Source organism: Thermobia domestica, chromosome 9 (assembly GCF_964235325.1).
Source record: "Thermobia domestica chromosome 9, izTheDome1.hap1.1, whole genome shotgun sequence".
In the NCBI taxonomy this organism is placed as follows: domain Eukaryota; kingdom Metazoa; phylum Arthropoda; class Insecta; order Zygentoma; family Lepismatidae; genus Thermobia; species Thermobia domestica.
Window position 1 is genome coordinate 87,818,980 of NC_137462.1, and position 19,441 is coordinate 87,838,420.

Consider the following 19,441-nt stretch of genomic DNA (forward strand, 5'->3'; position numbering starts at 1 on the left):
TCACGTGTCACATTCCAACAGAAGTCTGCCAACATATTCACACTCCATTTACCACTGTAGCGCCCCTCCATGGTAGCTATTTGCTGGTGAAACCTTTCCCCGTGTTCGTCAGAGACCCCCAAGCTGTACATTTCAGGGATGAAGTCCAGGTGGCAATGCAGGAAGTGTAACTTTAGGGACATATTACATCCCATGTTACGAAATGAAGTAATTAATCTGCCCACAATGTTTTTGTAATCAGGTGACTTATGATTCCCTAGACAGTTACTGCACACTTCTCGAAAGGCCTCCCAAGCCTCACTTTCCACTTCATTAAGCTTAGAAGAAAATGTAGTATCCTTAAAAACGTCTCTGATTTGAGGTCCCGTAAAAACACCTTCTTTCACTTTGGCCTCGCTGAGTCTTGGGAATAATTTTCTGAGATGATTAAATGCTTCACCATCCCGGTTCAGGGCCTTGACGAAGACCTTCATGAGCCCTAATTTGATATGAAGGGGTGGTAAGAATATTTTCTCCGGATTCACAAGACATTCATTAGCCACGTTCATCTCCCCTGGGACCAGTTGCTTCCTTGGCGCCCATTTTGTGATGGTGTACTGATCTTTGGCTCGACTATCCCAATGACACAAGAAGCAGGAGTGCTTTGTGTAACCTCCTTGTAAACCGGTGAGGATGGCAATAACCTTAAGGTCAACGCATACAGACCACTGGAATTGTTCTTACTTTATTTTCTGCAATAGGTTTCGCATGTTCTTGTATGTTTCTTTCATATGTACAGCATGAGCAATAGGGATGGCTGGCTTTTAATTGCCACTGTGTAGTAACACTGTCTTGAGACTTATCCTAGAGGGATCTACGAATAGCCTCTAATCTTCAGTGTTGTAATTTAACTTCACTTGTCCCATAAGCGATGGAATGTCACCGCAATATACCAAAGCACCATCCTTTGTAAAATTAGGAACTAGGCTCACCTTTCTTTTTCCTATACATCGATATATTCACATCTTGGTTTAGTAGATTCCATTGTTAAAATCGTGATGCAAGCAACAGGGCCTTAGACTTGGGAAGGTTTAAGTCTCTGATCAGATCATTCAGCTCTTCCTGACTTATCACATTCATTAGTGGCAGGCACTGGAGCATAATTGGGATCTGACTGTACACTCGAAGATTGTGCAACATCCTCACAAGCAGCAGGTTCTTCATCGGATGAAACACTGCACAGGGTGTATGGGTCTGGTGGTACGGGTGCAGGCAGACAAACATCATGTTTCACAGGTCTCCTCGCGGAATCCAAGTTAGGATACTGTATTTTATGCTTCATGTTTTTTGAGAAACCTTTTATATTAGTCAAGCAGAAGTAACAGTCTGAAACATGATCACGGGGCTCGCGCCAAACCATAGGTACGGCGAACGGCATCGATTTATGTGTACCTTTCAACGATCCTGTGAGAGTACGCGCACACGAGTTACAACTTTGTTTCGGAGCCCAAACGCGATCCTGGTCGCCGATTTTACGCCCGAAGTACAGATGGTAGGCTGTCTTCAGAAACGGTGACAATGGTCTACTTTGTCCCTTGAAAATCACTTCCCCACATATGTAGCAGAATGAATCTGTCGAACTGTTGTAAGTTCGTTTAACACAAACGTCAATATTTCACGCAGAAATATTTTTCACCAACGGTATACACAGACACAGCGTAACACCACCTTCCAGGGATCATACGCACAAGAGGTGAACGCTCTACCAATGTCCAATGCGGCCTCCAGCAACAGCGAAGAGGCATTTCCTTTAAACAAAAAATGTATTTAAAAAATAATATAACATTTCACTATATATATAAACACTACTTTCAAACTTAATGAACATAAACACGTAAAAAGAGAATGCAATATATATATTTGCGGAGAATGCAAATAAATCAATTTTCAGTTAGTAAACATCCATGTTTTCTCACTGCAATTGTGAAATTATCACCCCACGTTATCTAAAAATCAATACCAATCTTGGATGAGATTTCTTGCTAACGATAGAAGAAGAAGAATCGATCTTAGAACAACTAATTAGCACACAAATAACCCATAATTCTGACATTTGAATTATTTTGATCGGAGTATTATAGCCCTCGGTTTATAGCTAGAAGTTAAGCCAAATCCTACAATTTGATAAAGAATTCCTGCTAAACGGAAGCAGATTAAAAATCGGAATTAGAGCACCAATTAGCCCATAAGTAGCCCATAATTCTGGCGTTTGAATTTTTTCGATTGGAGCTTTCGGTTCGAGCTTATGGGGGTTCTACCTTGATGTCAAGCTAGACTCGTCCATTTTGATTCCGATTTCCCACTAAACAGTATGAGCCCAAAAATTGGAATTAGAGCAACTGATTAGCCCATAAATAGCCCATAATTCTGGCGTTTGAATTTTTTCAATCGGACCATTGTAACCGTATGGGGTGTTCTAGCTTGATGTCAAGTTAGACGCCCATTTTGATTCCGATTTCCCGCTACACAATAGGAGCCCAAAAATTGGAAATAGAGCAACTAATTAGCCCATAAATAGTCCATTATTTTGAGATATGCTCCTGTCGTTTTAGTGTTGGTGGTTGGTCTTAAAATTCGTACTATACTAGCTGTTTTTCACTTTTACTTGCACTAAGAGACTGTTTTAGTGACACATCCTTGATATTGAACTCGAAAGAAGCTAGAAAGAAGGGAGACAACGAGTAGTATACGTAGTTAAGGCGTCTAATCCTCTGAGCAGCTCTATTTGTAATCCAATCATTGTGTAGTATATTTGGCAATCTTAGTGTGCACAGCTGTTCGGTTATCGCTGTTTACTTATTCATCCTTACATTGTACAGTACCTTGCGCTAAGGTGTTTATAGCTTTCGTTTCTGAGATTTAAAGGCATTAGAACACTGACTTCTTGGGTTGAATTTTGACCGTAAGAACTTCATTTTGTGGTTCTGATATTTTCAATCTGTGTTTAAACTAGTAGCCTATTCTGTAACGTATCTTTTTTTATTATCATTATTATTTGAAAGCATTTTTAAACATAACATACCATGTAATTGCAAGAGATAAGTTGCGTCTCATTTGCCAAAACAGCTCATTAAGATCATACAAATCCAAAGGCTCATCAGGAAGTCCTGTTTTCCCTAAGAAATTTAAGTAATGCACTTCTCTTAAAACTGCCACAAGCTGCAAAAATAATAATATCGCATTTGTCGTGAGTTCAAACAAAGAGTTCTATCTACTCGAGTTATCACTGTTTTCAGATTCATACACTACAATTTACCAGTACTTAGAATAAAATTAAGAACTGTATTACTTTTAAATATACATTAAGGATACAAAAGATATTGACAAAAAGAATTATGATTTATGAAATAATAGTACTAATTTTCCCAATAACTTACTGTATGGTTCTTTTTGAAGAGTTTTATAGCAAGAAAATTTAATTAATTGATAATTTAATTTTAATGATAAGTAAAAACTTACTATATTCACTCTAATTACAAATTATGTTTCTCTTATAAAAGACGTTTGAACGTTTTCCTTATATGCAATAGAGAATAAATTTTGTGTTCCAAATGTATACATTACGGAACATTTGTTTTTTGTTATTCGAGTAATTAAAAAAAAATCTCACCTAATTGAAGTTACGAAGTTAAAAATTGCCTAAATATTATTAAATAATATATACTTTGAATAAGCAAATGAATATAATATTTTTTTTATTTCAGGATTTGAATTACTAATCTTTAGAATAGTCATGATTATACCAGTATTAATAGCATTCACTTTAAATTTAAACATACAAATTAACACAAAGCTACTTTTCTGTCTATTAATGAGTCACTAGGGCAATATTCACCTATTTGTTTCATCTAACTTAGCAAAAATCATAACCAATGTAGCCTATGCGTCTCAAATACTATTTTTTTTCTTTAACTTACCTATCTCTTGATGATCAGTGTTTCTTCCAGACATGCTTTTTTGGGGGCACTCCCCCCGGAGCTCTGAGAGTGCGCCCCCGAAGGAGACCACAATAATAAGTCTATAATATAATAATTAATAAAATAGTGCCAGCAATGTCCACCGGAATACGAAGTATATCCCCCCCCCCCGGATCATTGTTTTTGAAAGAAACAATGATGATGCATATCATCATTACATTTCCGGACAAAATCATATGTCGGATGGCTCATGTACGTCAGTGAAATTCAATTAACAATAAAAAAATAACAATATCATGATCATCCTAACTACTGCAATGGACAATGAAGGAAAAGGACTTACATCTATTAAACAGAAAAAATGAATTGGTAATGAGTAAATAGTACTGTATATTTATATTTATGTATGATAGAATAATGTTTGTGACATACCTACTAGAAGGATTTAAATCTTATAAAGTTAAAATTTTTCTGCCGTACTCAGCATCGATTCGAAAGAATTTACCACTAACTACGCCACATTTAAACGAAACTAAAAAACAGTTATCTAGGTGATTAAATGTGAATATCTTACATCCAACAGATCTGCTGACAATGAGACAGCTTTTTAATCAAATAATTAGTGATCATGGTTTTGTTATAAATTATATGTTTCTGAATATTCGAAGAACAGCATAACCCCGATAACTATTATACCATACCCAAACAAATCATGATTTGTTTCTATAAGATAAATCATTGACATACGTACTTCATCACTAAAATTCTGTACTAGCAACATATCTGCAGTGCGGACTGTAAGCGGTTTCAGCATGTTGGTTTTGCAAATTTCTGGGACTTTTTTACACCATTTTTTAAAGACTTTGTCTTCAAACTGCTTCATATATTCTAACATTTCATCATACTTTTTAAGTACATATTGTGCCTCTTCACTTTTGACAATGCTGAAAATAGGATTTAATATTGTATTCAATTAACATTGTAAAATAAACAAATAAGTAATAATAATATAACACTGTGAAAATACCTGTTAAAAGATTAAGTTTTGTTGAATACTCATAAATTAGGAGAATACTCATTATTTCTATTAGTCAAATAAAAAATCGTAACATTTTGTCTCTTATTACAGTTTAAAGAGTTGCTAACTAATGCTAAGTTTTCATGGCATTACAATAATACTCGTATAAAACATAGGAACAGTTGGTCCGTTTCGATGCCAAGGGGCCTAAATCCAAATATTTTGCAGGAGAGAAATTTTAAGTTCAACACCTCATGAACAAGTCATACTTCTGTTATGTTAGCAACTGAAACAATAATTTGTAGTTTATGGATTTATAATTTACTGTTTACAAAAGTCTAACAAAAAAGTGCGCATGTACAGAAGTGAAAGAAGGAATTTGTACGGTTTTTTTTCATGTTTTGAACAAGCTATTTCGCATCCAAGCGGTCCTATTGTCGCAAAGGTGCAATTTTTTATCATTTGAAAACTTGTGGTTTTAAATTCGAAAGAAAAGACCATAAAATTATTTAAACTGGGGATAAGTATGTCAATATACAGCAATTTTTATACATACCGTTTAACGTAACGATGTTACCACATGTGAAAAGATGAAGATTATCTAGATGTTTCATAGGGTGCGGACTTATTTGCAGCATTATGATCTATTCTCCTTCCGTTCCAATATACAATGACTTTAGATTTCCTCCAGGGAAGGACTTATATTATGTGGAGGGTGAAAATAGTGCTGCAGTAGTGTTGGTAGCCCACGTTGAGCATGATCGTAGATATATCCCTGAGAGAATTTCATAGCCACGGTGGAAGTCAGTACCCCCTGAATTCACCACTGGCTGTGTAGCTTGTTTTCCGAAATGAAAACAATTCAGCCTTGATGGCTTCTTTTGTGTTTGTGGATTGTTCGCACTCTATCCTTTAGATACCTCCAAAGAGAAAAGTAGCAAAGGGTAGAGGAATGTTCATACAACATCTTAGCTACACATTCCTCATGTTTTATAATGAATACCCTAAGTTTTATAATGAATATATCTGTCCACTTTTGTCAGTGCTGGAATTTCTTATGATATGTTATGAATATTGACTCACTACCTACTAGATGATTTCCTACATCCTGCTTTCCTAGGGGAGTGGTGCATTCCACGTGAAAAGAAGAAATATATATATCATAAATACAAAATCACCTTGACTTCGTCAGGTGTTTGCAAAAATATTCCAAAGTGAGACAGTAAACACGTGTAACGAACTGCAGTGGTTACTGATATCTTATTTGTTCAAATTACTTACTATTTACTACGAATATTAATTACAAGCAGGGGTGGATTGGCTATGTAAAAATGGCGCCTTAGGAGGGGGTATTCCATCTGAGGCTTTCGCTTGTATGGAATACCCCCTCCTAATAAAAGAAAGTGCCTGGGGGTATCCCCCGGAAAATTAGTACACAAAAAACAACAAAAGATTAAGTAGCTATTGCAGTTAATCACGATAGAATTATACAAATTCAATATTTTCATAAACAAACAAAGAGACTTTGAGTACTAAATACAAGGCGTGTTTTTTAAGTAAGTTCCGTTTCGTTGTAGACACTAGTAGTTCGCGTGCATACCGCAACTAGCGTGTGCGTCGTGTACCGGCACGCCTCGGGAACAACTGTGCTCAGTTTCAACTCTGTAGCTGACCTGTACGGTTGTGTTCTGTGCTTTCACAATGTTTAAGACTATCAAGTCGCCCGCCGCGTGTGAGGTTCGCTCAGTGATCCGGTTTTTGTCAGCAAGTAACCTGTCTGCTGCAGAAATTCATCGACAGATTTGCGAAGTGTACGGTGATACTGTTATGAGTGCAAGCAAAGTGCGTAAGTGGGTACGAGAATTCAAAAATGGCCGTGACAGCGTCCATGATGAGGACCGTTCCGGTCGCCCTTCTTCGATTACAGACGATTTGGTGGCTTCAGTTGAAGCGAGGGTTCGTGAGAACAGGCGCTTCACAATAACAGGTCTCTCAAACGAATTTCCTGACGTGTCGAGATCAGCGCTTTACAAAATTGTTTCTGAACACCTAAATTTAGGAAACTGTGCTTCCGTTGGGTCCCGAAACTCCTAAAGAGGACCACAAAAACCAAAGATTTGAGTGTGCCATGAAGTTCTTGACTCGTTATCACGAAGAAGGTGACGGCTTCTTGAGTCAGATCGTAACTGGAGACGAAACATGGGTTTCGCATATCACACCCAAATCGAAGCAACAGAGCATGGAATGGAGACACACACACTCGCCTGTAAAGGTGAAGGCCAAAAAGACTCTGTCCCAGCGCAAAATCATGGCGTCGGTGTTTTGGGATAGGCATGGTGTTTTGGGATAGGCATGGTGTTTTGTTGGTCAACTTCATGCAACAAGGAACCACTATCAATGCAGAGGCATACTGCCAAACCCTGAGAAAGCTACGCAGAGCGATTCAAAACAAAAGACGCGGCATGCTGACAAAGGGCATTGTCCTTCTCCATGACAACGCAAGACCTCACACTGCAGGTCAGACCCGCGATTTGTCGGACAGATTTGGCTGGGAAGTTTTAGACCACCTACCCTACACTCCTGATGTTGCGCCGAGCGATTACCATCTGTTCCTTCACCTCAAACAACACCTCAGTGTCAATCGTTACAATGATGACGACGATGCGAAAGCGGCAGTGAACTCTTGGTTATCGGAGCAGGCGGCAAGTTTTTATGAAGAGGTTATTTTGAAATTGGTTGAGAGGTATGATAAGTGTTTGAACAAACTTGGCAACTATGTAAAAAATTGAGTAAAGTACGTACTTTCTGAAAATACATTTAGTTTTTTGAAATAACCTTTCGTTGTGTACTTATGTTCAAACGGCCTTACTTAAAAAACACGCCTTGTATATTAGGCCTATATAAATCTGCAAACTTTAACTGAGACTACAAAAATCACACCAGTTGTTTAAATTCTTCGGCTACATTTGTTAACAGCCTAATTATAACTGAAGATTTGAGTTAAGTTTAGGGATTATGCTATTTTTCATACTTCTGTCCTTTTAAAGCTATGTTCATCATAACATTAACTTATTTTTCATCTATTTTTAAAACCGTTGATAAAAAGTATATATGAAACATTTACTACAAATTAACAAAAGTAGAAACAAATTTAGAATTATATACCTACCTAACGAGAAAAGAAATTCAAAAACTAAACTGGAAAATGAAAGTAAAGTCACTGCTTTATGCTTGAAGGAGCATTCGCATCTCCTTGCTTTTTTCACACATTTTGTCAACAATAAGATTGTTGTCTATTTTGGTCAGAATGTCTCTTTCTGTGTTCATCAAGAACAATGATTCCAGATGTTCATCTGTAAGTGTTAAACGGAGTCTTGTTTTTATGTAACGCCACTAGCGCCTCTAACGGCGGGAGTGGGATTAAGAGACGTAAAAACGATCCAAAATGACGGAGATTAGAGTCAAATCAATATATTTCGAAGTCGCTGAGATAATTAATGGTACAACCAAGGCCTAAAACAGAAAGGGCAAGGCCGTAGGCCGAGTAAAGACGGGATCTGGGGGCGGAGCAGTGGGGGTGGGAGGGTTGATATATAAAAATCATCCAAAATGACCGATATTAGAGTCAAATCTATAAATTTCAGGGTCCCTAAGATCATTATAATGACATTCCCAAAGCCAAAAACAGAAAGAGCGAGGCCGCAGGCCGAGCAAATACTGGGATTTGGGGCGGAGCGTGGGGTTGGTAAGAGTGATATGTAAAAATCGTCCAAAATGACCGATATTAGAGTCAAATCTATATATTTAGGGGGTAAATCTAATATCATTAATAGCATTTCCACGCCGAAAACAGAAAGAGCGAGGCCGCAGGCCGAGCAAATACCGGGGTCTGGGGTGGAGCCCTAGCTGGCCAAAGGCTAGCGAATTTATAAAATAATTATGTAGCTTTGTTTTTTTAAACAAAAAATGTGTTCAGAGAGAAAACTGTGCGCCTTCCCGAGGCTAAGATGGGTCTTAGCCCCTCCCGAACAGGGCGCAAAGGCACTGATGTGAGGAGGGCGCAGCGGCCATCGGACCGGTACTTGATTATGGCCAGTCCATCCCTGATTACAAGTTTGTGAGATCAATTTGATAATATAAATATTGATTAGGAATATAAAGAATATTTTCACTCCTATCTTTGCAACTCCAACTATGAATTCTAGATTTTAGAATAAGTAGCCTTACCAGGGAAGGGTCCGAATGGGGCACTAGAGTTGCCGAACGACATGTATCATACATGAAAGAGGTGTGAAACTATGTATATATGCAAATTTATAGCGGCTGAGGACAACATGGAAAAGCAGAAGAGCCGGAAGAAGCATGGCCGACCATTGGACCTACCAACTCACAAAGCTAAGGAGTCAATGGCCACAGAAATTAAGGTCAAATGTTTAGTAGTAGATGCATGATAACATCTGCTATATGTAATGAACATCATGGCCGCCATATTGAGTGACCATCTTTAATTTGGATTCACAATGTAAAAGAGGAAGTGGGTCATGTGGCATACGAAATAACACTCAAATTTTGCCAGAAATTCATTGGTATTAACCATTTTGTAGTAACTTTATTGTGAGTTGAGAAGTAACATAACCTGTCGGAATAATATTGACACATGATGCACATCTAGAAAAAAATACAAAGAGCATTTGCATATGTAAAGAGTGGAAATATTGCAGTGTTAAAGATGGATAGTTGTTCTCACGTTAAAACACCCGACAGAAAGAAGGGTTGGGGATTACAGGTACAATTACGATGTGGTTCTTCTCAAAGAAAATAATATGTATCATCACATAAGCAAGTATACTGATAAAGGTACATTCCAATCTATGAAGGACAGTTGATGTCAAGAGTATCTATAAGAGTGTGATGAAAAGACAAGAGATGTTTTCACCTGATACGCTATAATCTACCTTAACGTTTGATATTCTTCGACCACTGATTCAATATTCAGTAAAAATTACATTTCTGATCTTCTGCACAGGGATTATTGTCGCATGTCACTAACTAAAGCACTAATAATGACCCAACTACCTGGGGATTCATATTCATGCCCACAAGAAGAAATAACTTTTCCATATGATGAACTAGAATATACCTTGTCACTTTCAAGCACTTCCTCAACAGTGGCTCACCGATCAAGGGCACATTAACCTTCCTACCAACCACTCTATCTTACTTGACTACTTCACTGATAACGCAGATGAGCAGATGAGCTTTCTCGCGTATTTTCTGGCTGCAAACAGGCACACAGTAAGTGGCACGGACTTACCTTTGATCTCTTCTTTCTCTTCCGTCAATGACCATCTTTCCCTTACTCGCAACTATTCTGCATGTAAACACATTTTTCCTTTGATTTGTATGCAAACCAGAGTTACCCAAGCTCTAGCTTCTGCGTCATACTAGTGAGACTATCACAGAGTTATTATGCATCCTTCTTGCATGTTACTTCTCGACTCACAGTAGTTACAACAGAATGATTAACACCAATGTATTCCTGGTAAAATTTTAGTGCTATTTCATATGCCATATGACCCACTTTATCTTTTATACTGTGAATCCAAATTCAAGATGGCCACTTTCAATTTGGCGGCCATGATGTTCATTACATATAGCAGATCTAATGCATCTACTACTAAACATTTAGCTTCATTTCTGTGGCCATTCACGCGCGGAACGAGTGATTCCTTAGCTTTTTCTGTTGCAGGACCCTACGGTCGGCCATATTTCTTTCGGCTCTCATGTTTCTCCATGTTGCCCTCGGCCACTGTAAATTTGCATATCTAAATAGTTTCGCACCCTCTTTCATATCTGATACATGTCATTCGGCAGCTTGTGTGCCCCATTCGGACCCTTCCCTGGTTAGATAGAAACTATCTATTGTACTTGTAACTGAAATGCGTAGCAATATTAGGTATATACCACATGAAGCAGTATATTTTCTATGGCGTGCTATCTTGTTAATTATTATTGAAACCGGAAGTGGTAGTAGATTTTTGGCACTACCGATTGTAATAGAGAAATTAGAGTGGTAATGGAATATAGTCTTGGGGCATTTAATTGATTGCAAAAAACGGTTTCTCTCGATGTATTATCGTTTTTACTCTATAGTGATCACTGTTAAAACCGAAAATGGTGTTGACCACTTCCGGTTTTAATAGAGAGATTAGAGTAGAGATCGAATATACTATTGCAGCATTTAATTGATTGCGTAAAATTCTTCTCGCTATCTATTACGTTTATATTCTATGGCGATCAAAGCTAAAATCAGAAGTGCTTGATTTCTACCACTTCTAGTTTGAGTAGAGGTTTAAAACTGAAGTTGATACATATTCTTAGAAAGCTAAATCGATTACAAAAAAACATTTCTCGCTTTTTTTAAATAGTTTTTATTCCATGAACACCAATATTGAAACCGGAAGTTGTAGTGAATTTCTATTATTTTCGATATTTATATGGAGTTAATGATGGAGATAAAATGTATTATTGAGATGCTTAATAAATTGCAGAAAACCGCTTCTCGTTATCTATTACTGTTCTTTCTCTATAGTGATTAACATATAAGACGGAAATAATCTATGTCTACAACTTGCGGTTTAAACATCGCCTCTATCAACAAACTTGGATTTAACTCTTGACCCTCTTCATGTTGAGTAAATTTGATTATGATTATCACGTAGTTACACGGATCTTTTGTCTAATAGATGGACGGACAAACACATTAACGTAGAAATATACTTCTGTATAAGTATATAAAGGAGCTTTCGTAAACCAAACTCCCTAAAAATGCATATAATAGAGGAACAGAAAAATTATTTGCCCTACTGTAAAAATTTGTACGTCAAATTGTCACATGAAAGAGAAGAGGGTAAGCTAATTTACAAAAGTTTGTGTGAAGCATCTTTCACACCAAAGAAAATGTATTTCTCCAACTGCTCAGTGATTTTTTCATTATTTACTATTTTACATTGTGAATTTTAAGATAATTTTGTTGAAATATAGCTTCCCTGAAATAGAGTAAACAGTCTGGAAATTCTCTTCAGAACAAAATGTTTTCAATCGTGAAAGTTGTGTTTCAAATAAACGGTTGATACCTGGATCTTTATACTAAACTCGCTCTTGTTCATTAAACTACATCCTAACAAATAACTATTATCTTCTTAATGCTATCTATGAAATATAGACGGGTAAATCCATTTGAAATGGTCCAGAAAAGGAATAAATCGTTGCTCGACAATTTTTAAAAAATCTGATTTTTTATGTACAGGTAGCTTATCATGTCGGTAGTTCAAAATAAGCATTATTTTAATTTTATTGGCTTTTGGTTTCGAGTGGCAGCCATACTTGTTTTCGAAGATGTGCCATTTTGTGGTGTTGTAAGGGGTTACAGAATCTGAAATATCTCAGCCCCTAATTACCCTATCGGTGTGAAACCAAAACCAAAATGTTCAGTAAGTTCTACACTTTAAGAGAGTATATTAGTTATTGTCATTCATAAATTATGAATGGGTAAAATTAAAATTTGAAAAAGTAGGTGATTGAGGTTAAAAATCTCAACTTTGGCACCTATTATTTTTAAGAAGGAAAGTGGTCAGGAAGTTGAGCCTTACTGAATAAAGAGGTCTGATATGGTTCTTATCACTCACCAAGTTTCAACCCTTAGACGTGTCCCCCTTTGTTTCTAGAAATTATCAAAAATTCAGAAAAATGGAAAAAGTGCATATTTCATAGGTATATATCTCTCGTGGGGGACCTGATAAAAATATACAATTCCTCCCCATAACAGGTCTACATGATATTATTCTATACCCAAAATTAGGAGTTTCAGATTAGACTATAAGTACCTTTATTATGAACACAAAATTATACCTATAAATAAGCATAGGCAAACGTACGGATAAACGAGAGTTTACTGTATATCCATCATAAATCGGTTGGCAATGGATGAATAATGCATAGAGTGGTTAAGCACAACATACAAGAACAATTCTGGCTCTTACGTACAAGTTTAAACAGTCTGTTCCACAAAAAGTTTGGATATTTGATCACACAACTGCGGAGTGATAGTATGACACCGATCCGTTGCTGTTGTAAGCTTTCGTAAAATGTTCTTGAAAGGTACCCATGTCTTGTTGTCTCTTGAAATTTTGAATGAAGTTCATGGTCCTGGGGGTTCGTAAAAATGCACTTTCACGTCATCATGTTCGATACGATAATCGAGTAATCGATAACAATTTGATAAAATTTCAAAACCGTTTCATCGATAAAGAATTTTAATTTTATCGAATTATCGAACTTTTGAGACTCCCGAAGTGTTTGAGACTCTCGAAATTTTCGAGACTCCCGAAATGTTCGGGGCTCTCGAAGTGTTCGAGGCACTCGAAATGTAAGAAACATTAGACAACTTGGAGACACTCGAACTGTTCGAGAATCTCGAATTGTTTGAAAGCAGCAAATACAGAAATATATTAATATGATCGCATTTGTCGAGTCGCTTGAATATTCAGAAAAGTTCTGGATTATCGGAGTTTACGAAAGAAACGATGTATTCGTGGTTATAATAGTTTTATATAATATGTATTACATACTGTATATGCAGAGTGTTCATTTTAAAACTTCTTTCCTTAGCAATGTAGTGAAGGGAAAGTTTTTTTCCCCACAGATCTGTACAAGGTTTAACCAGTCTGTCAGAAGAGAGAAAGAGAAAACATTCATCACCCGAATGGAATTGGAATCCAAGACAACATTAATCTACTAATAGTCACTTTGCCGATTGCGCCAATAACGGGGCAGGCAGAAAAATAATTTTACATATGATTTCGACAAATACAACTTTGCAATAACTTATCAGATGAAAAAAGTTGTTTGACTAGTTTGGCTGCAAGAAGAAATCATTGGAGAGGTGAAGGAACCGAACTGTTCATCACTACTTTTGATAATACCCGAAACTTCGATAATACTCGAAATGTCGATAATACCCGAAACTTCGATAATACTCGAAATGTTGATAATACCCGAAACTTCAATAATACTCGAAATGTTGATAATACCCGAAACTTCGATAATACTCGAAATTTCGATAATACCCGAAACATCGATAATTTAGAATACTCGAACGGTTTCGAGTAACCGAAGACAACTCGATAAATTTTCACTCCCGAAGTTCGATAGGTCTTCAGCCTTATTGAACAACCCTAGTTGGAACAAGAACTCTGCTGAATTGTGTTTTCAGTACATTTGTTCTGTTTGCTTATTAACAGGATAACACTTGTTCTTGTATGTTGTGCTTAACCACTCTATGCATTATTCATCCATTGCCAACCGATTTATGATGGATATACAGTAAACTCTCGTTTATCCGTACGTTTGCCTATGCTTATTTATAGGTATAACTTTGTGTTCATAATAAAGGTACTTATAGTCTAATCTGAAACTCCTAATTTTGGGTATAGAATAATATCATGTAGACCTGTTATGGGGAGGAATTGTATATTTTTATCAGGTCCCCCACGAGAGATATATACCTGTGAAATATGCACTTCATTTTTCTGAATTTTTGATAATTTCTAGAAACAAAGGGGGACACGTCTAAGGGTTGAAACTTGGTGAGTGATAAAAACCATATCAGACCTCTTTATTCAGTAAAGCTCAACTTCCTGACCCCTTTCCTTCTTAAAAATAATAGGTGCCAAAGTTGAGATTTTTAACGTCAATCACCTACTTTTTCAAATTTTAATTTTACCCATTCATAATTTATGAATGACAGTAACTAATATACACTCTTAAAGTGCAGAACTTACTGAACATTTTGGTTTTGGTTTCACACCGATAGGGTAATTAGGGGCTGAGATATTTCAGATTCTGTAATCCCTTACATCACAAAATGGCACATCTTCAAAAACAAATATGGCTGCCACTCGAAACCAAAAGCCAATAAAATTAAAATCATGCTAATTTTGAACTAATGACATGTTAAGGTAACAGCACACAAAAAATCAGATTTTTAAAAAATTGTCGAGCAACATGCATTGGACCACTTGATATGGATTTACCCAGACGTGATTATGGAAGAAAACTAGCTGAAAACATCATGCTATCTACTTAGGTCACTAAATTCACAGCTTTAAAAATATTCAAGAAATGCAAGTAACGACATATTTTTAAATATATACAGGAGGACCATATTTTACACTTTTGCCTCCCTGGTCATTATAAAAAATGGTGCCCCCTTCCGAAATCAATGAATACCAGTGTAGAAAATTTGAGACATTGGCTGATCATGTCACTAAGTTGATAAGATCTGTAAAGGACATGAATAATAAAATTTTCTTTTTTAATTTCATTTGAGCAAATTGCGGAAAAATTGTTTTTAGTTTAGAGTAGTTTGCATACAAAATTGCAGTTTTTTGGCAAACGCTTTACCCTGTCTCAAAAAGTTCAAAGTTTCCTGCCGCCGAAAGTACACAACAAGCACGTCACGAGCAGCATTTTTGCCTTTGTTGTTGTTGTTGTTGTTGTTGTTGTTGTTAAGCAACGGAAATAAATTTCGTTTTAATGTAGAATATGTTCCGACTCTTTAAGTGTATTAATGTCTCTCAACTCAACACACTGGAACAAAAAGTCTACCTGGCTTATATTACACATCAAATATCTTTATGCAAATATGTTAAAAAAAACAAATATCAAATATCATTTGTGTTCAGCAAAGCACATGTCAACCTCGATCCAAATTCAACTATAATTGATCTAGACGCCAAAAGCGCATGTCAAGCAGGCCAAAATATAAATATTAAATTAGCACCACAAAATTTCAAACGTATAATATCAGAGTATGAAAAATCAGAAATCAAGCAATGGAGATCAAAGAATTCTTCACTACCTGGAAAACTCTATTGGGAAATTCATGGAAACAATACTGTAATCTTCTCCAAAAACCTATCTTCCTGGACTAGACGAGAAGTGATAATATATTATCGCATGTTTTTTAACACCGCACTAACTCCGTCTAAGTTATTTCAAATAAAAAGAAAGGGTACTTATCATTGTTGGTGCGATAAAGGTATAGGCACCCTGAATCACTTAATATTTGAATGCGAACTTGAAAAGCGCTAATTACGCTAGTTCGATTCTATGGCTGGGTAGCTAAACTTGAAAAGCGCTACCTTGCGTCTTATATTACCTTGAATTTGTATCCGTAGCTGACATTAAGGAAACGAAGGAAAAGAAAGAAAGAAAAAAACATTGGGTCGCCGTTATTCCTTCTTACACTATAATTTATAGACCAGTAAACACAACGCTACTTACTCCAGATTCTTGTACACTACTTGCGTTGTGAATGCTAAGGAAAAGACGAGGAAAGAAAAAGAAAAAAAAATCATTTAAGATAGCACTATATATCTTGCATCTCTGTTTATTTAACTTTCCTTGTAATAAACGCATAACAAAAGACTCTCATTGACATTTATGATCGTGGATAGCTAGATTCAGGAAAAAAAAAAACTTTATATTCCGTTTAAGTTTCTCAAACCTTTTAACGCCAACACCACTCAAGGGTAAATAACAATATAAATTAAGCCACACTGTACTAACAGTAAGAGAGTTGTTTACATTTCTAGACCATAGCACACAATCCTTGGTAGGCTACTTCACCAAAGGAAATTTACCAATTACATTACCACTCGTGAACATCTCGTTGCAAAGAGAGAGAGAGACCTACGGCTGCGTCGATTAACCTTCCCCCTTTTAGCACATAACTTCTCCACTTCACCCGCATCCAACTGCTAAGAGGGCATTTCCCTCGACATTTACTATTAGCAGCGGCGGTAATAACATTAAACTCTGTAGCACATTATGGGGAACACAAAACCAGCCAGTAAAATTAGACTCGACTTCTGGCACTCCCTCATTGAAGTGCGAGTGGTATCGTACACCCACCGTCTTAACGTGTCTCACTGATCTAGTGAGCAACATCACAATCAAACGTAACAGAACAACTCGAGAATGCAAACTTGGGGTGCGGCGACTTAATACTTAGATCGTAGATTATATAGATATACATATGTATATAGTTATTGATAAACAATACGGAATGCCCGCTGCTAGACAGACGTAAACTAGCCATCGCTAATCAATCTTTAATTTATCAAATAGAATGCCTGAGAGAATAAACGATACGGAATACCTGTTGCTAACATACATGTGCTAGATGGCAGCTAGTAATATATTATACATCTAGACAACTCTAAGAGATGATTTTATTCAGAGCAAGAGAGAAACGGCTTTGATATCAGACCACCCCGCTGGCGTATGATTCAACTTACTGGATAGAGACTCACTCTCGTTTACTCGGACATGTTACGGACAAAACTCATTTCGGACAATATTATGGACATTGTAAACTGACTCGGATAATATATATATATGTATACACCAAGAAAACTGAGAATTATTGAACGTATATTATTGTTTGTTCATAAGTAGTCTATAGTAAGATAATGAACACACGAAGACATTGATACGACGTTAGATATTATATTCAAAACAATTTGGACAACTATAAATGGTGGAAAATTTCTTCCGCAACTTCCCGGATGATACCAGTTTCTTCACAAGACGGAATAAAAAGAAATAGACATATTTACCTAGTAGACAGTTACCAAAGCTCACCCGACCGTGGTTTCACTTTACGAATAGGGACACTGTGGAACCACTGTGAAACAGCACTCCAGGGTGGCGACCGGTCCTGATGACTCCTCCAACATCTCACCATGTGTACAGCCATAACTTCGGCGTGGATTGATCACACGACGACCCCTCCTGGGTTAATAGCAAAAGCATACGTTCTGCTACTATCTCCACCAGGTAGACAAACAATCACGGCAAAGCTGCTGCAATGTTCATCCTCACAACAGCGACCACAGTTAGACACATTAAATTCCGGAGAGGCAGGCTGAGCTGACAACAAGTAATATAGGACGAAGTCCCTCGCCAAGGAAAATGTAGTAAAGGTGGACGGAGATTCACCACGTCAAGAGAAGGAGGCCATACATCAATCGAGTTCAGTCCCGGAGACAGCACAAAAGGGATTTCTGAACTTCAGCTTTAATCACATTAACAGTTAGGAAATATCTAACCAATCTCAGCCATACTTCAAAACGCACAGGTCGAATATTTGAGTAAGTTCTCTTGTGATTCTTGTTTATACCCGCTAGCCTAGCATACCGTTCAACTAAAACAGCTTCTTTAAATATTTATATTAAAGAACGGCCACTCACTGCATAGTTCACTGTAAATTAATATCCAACAACACGAACAATCGTGCTTCTCACCACACCATAGCCATGTTTGCAGTTCGTAGTACAAAGAAAAGGTGAACCAGAGGGGCTCTCCGCAGCCCTCTCACTTCCGGATTGGTCATTCCATACTACGCATCAAAGCGTAGAATGGAAATAATAGATTTTATAACAAAACAAATATAACTAAAGGAGAATAAAAATTATATAAACGAGCATTTATATATGCAGATTCATAATAATCCTTCCGTTTTACATGAAACACAAAATTTTAAATTATTTCAAACGATCCGAGCTACTCTCAAAAGCCGCTCAACGCAAACCATAGACATACAAAAAGGAAAGTAGCATACTACATCTACACGCACTAGTCCAATTGTCAACCATCTTGAATCCTTCATGAGAGTTGAGAATTGAGAAAATATAATAAGAAATAATATTAACTGAGAGCTGATTGAACATTTCCGCAAATATTCTCTTTGAGAAAATGTAACGCTCAAAGAGGAACGTTACAAACTATTTAAACCACACCGAACTAATCTACTCCAACAACTGTACTCTACTTTGGGACATGGACCTTTCTCTTACAAACTGGTTTTGGCATCTAACAACTGGAAAGGAATAAAAGCAATCATACAATAAATAGCCTATATAGTGAAATCAGGACTTGAAATTAAAAAAAAATATATTATCTCCATTTTAACTTCTTTTCATTTCAAACTAACTTATCCAAGGAAGTAATATGCAAACCTTGAGAAAAAAAATTTAAAAAAAAACAACAACAATCTCTCAGTGAACCCGTAATAACTAACAGAAGGTACAAGGAAAAGAAGACTAATGTATTACTTCCAAGGAAAATTAAATAATAATAACGAAATCCCCCACCCCTCCAAAAAAACTTCTCTTATTAACATTTGTTGCACAAAATAGGAGGATGCAAAAGTGATGAAACATCTTTAAATGATGAAGAAGACAAGACAAGACACATTGTCTGTAATGTATTATAAGTAAAAGGCGGGCCTTTTAGAAAATATTATTGTTGTTAATGAGTCAATATTCTAATGAAAAGTCATAGTTACAACCACGAATCGTTGTATGTTTATCGAATATTTCTTAAGTCCATGTATATACAA

The 19,441-nt window shown here is 36.6% G+C and overlaps 1 protein-coding gene across 1 annotated transcript in view; it reads right to left on the bottom strand.

The window, feature by feature from the left end:
* LOC145694826 (dynein beta chain, ciliary-like) overlaps positions 1–19,441 on the bottom strand; it is a 614,922-nt gene that overhangs the window by 423,326 nt on the left and 172,155 nt on the right. The window contains exons 12-13 of the mRNA XM_081771484.1: positions 4,708–4,900; positions 3,062–3,198 (exon numbers count right to left, since the gene is read on the bottom strand). Coding sequence (XP_081627610.1) covers positions 3,062–3,198; positions 4,708–4,900 — 330 coding nt within the window. The remainder of the gene's footprint in view (positions 1–3,061; positions 3,199–4,707; positions 4,901–19,441) is intronic.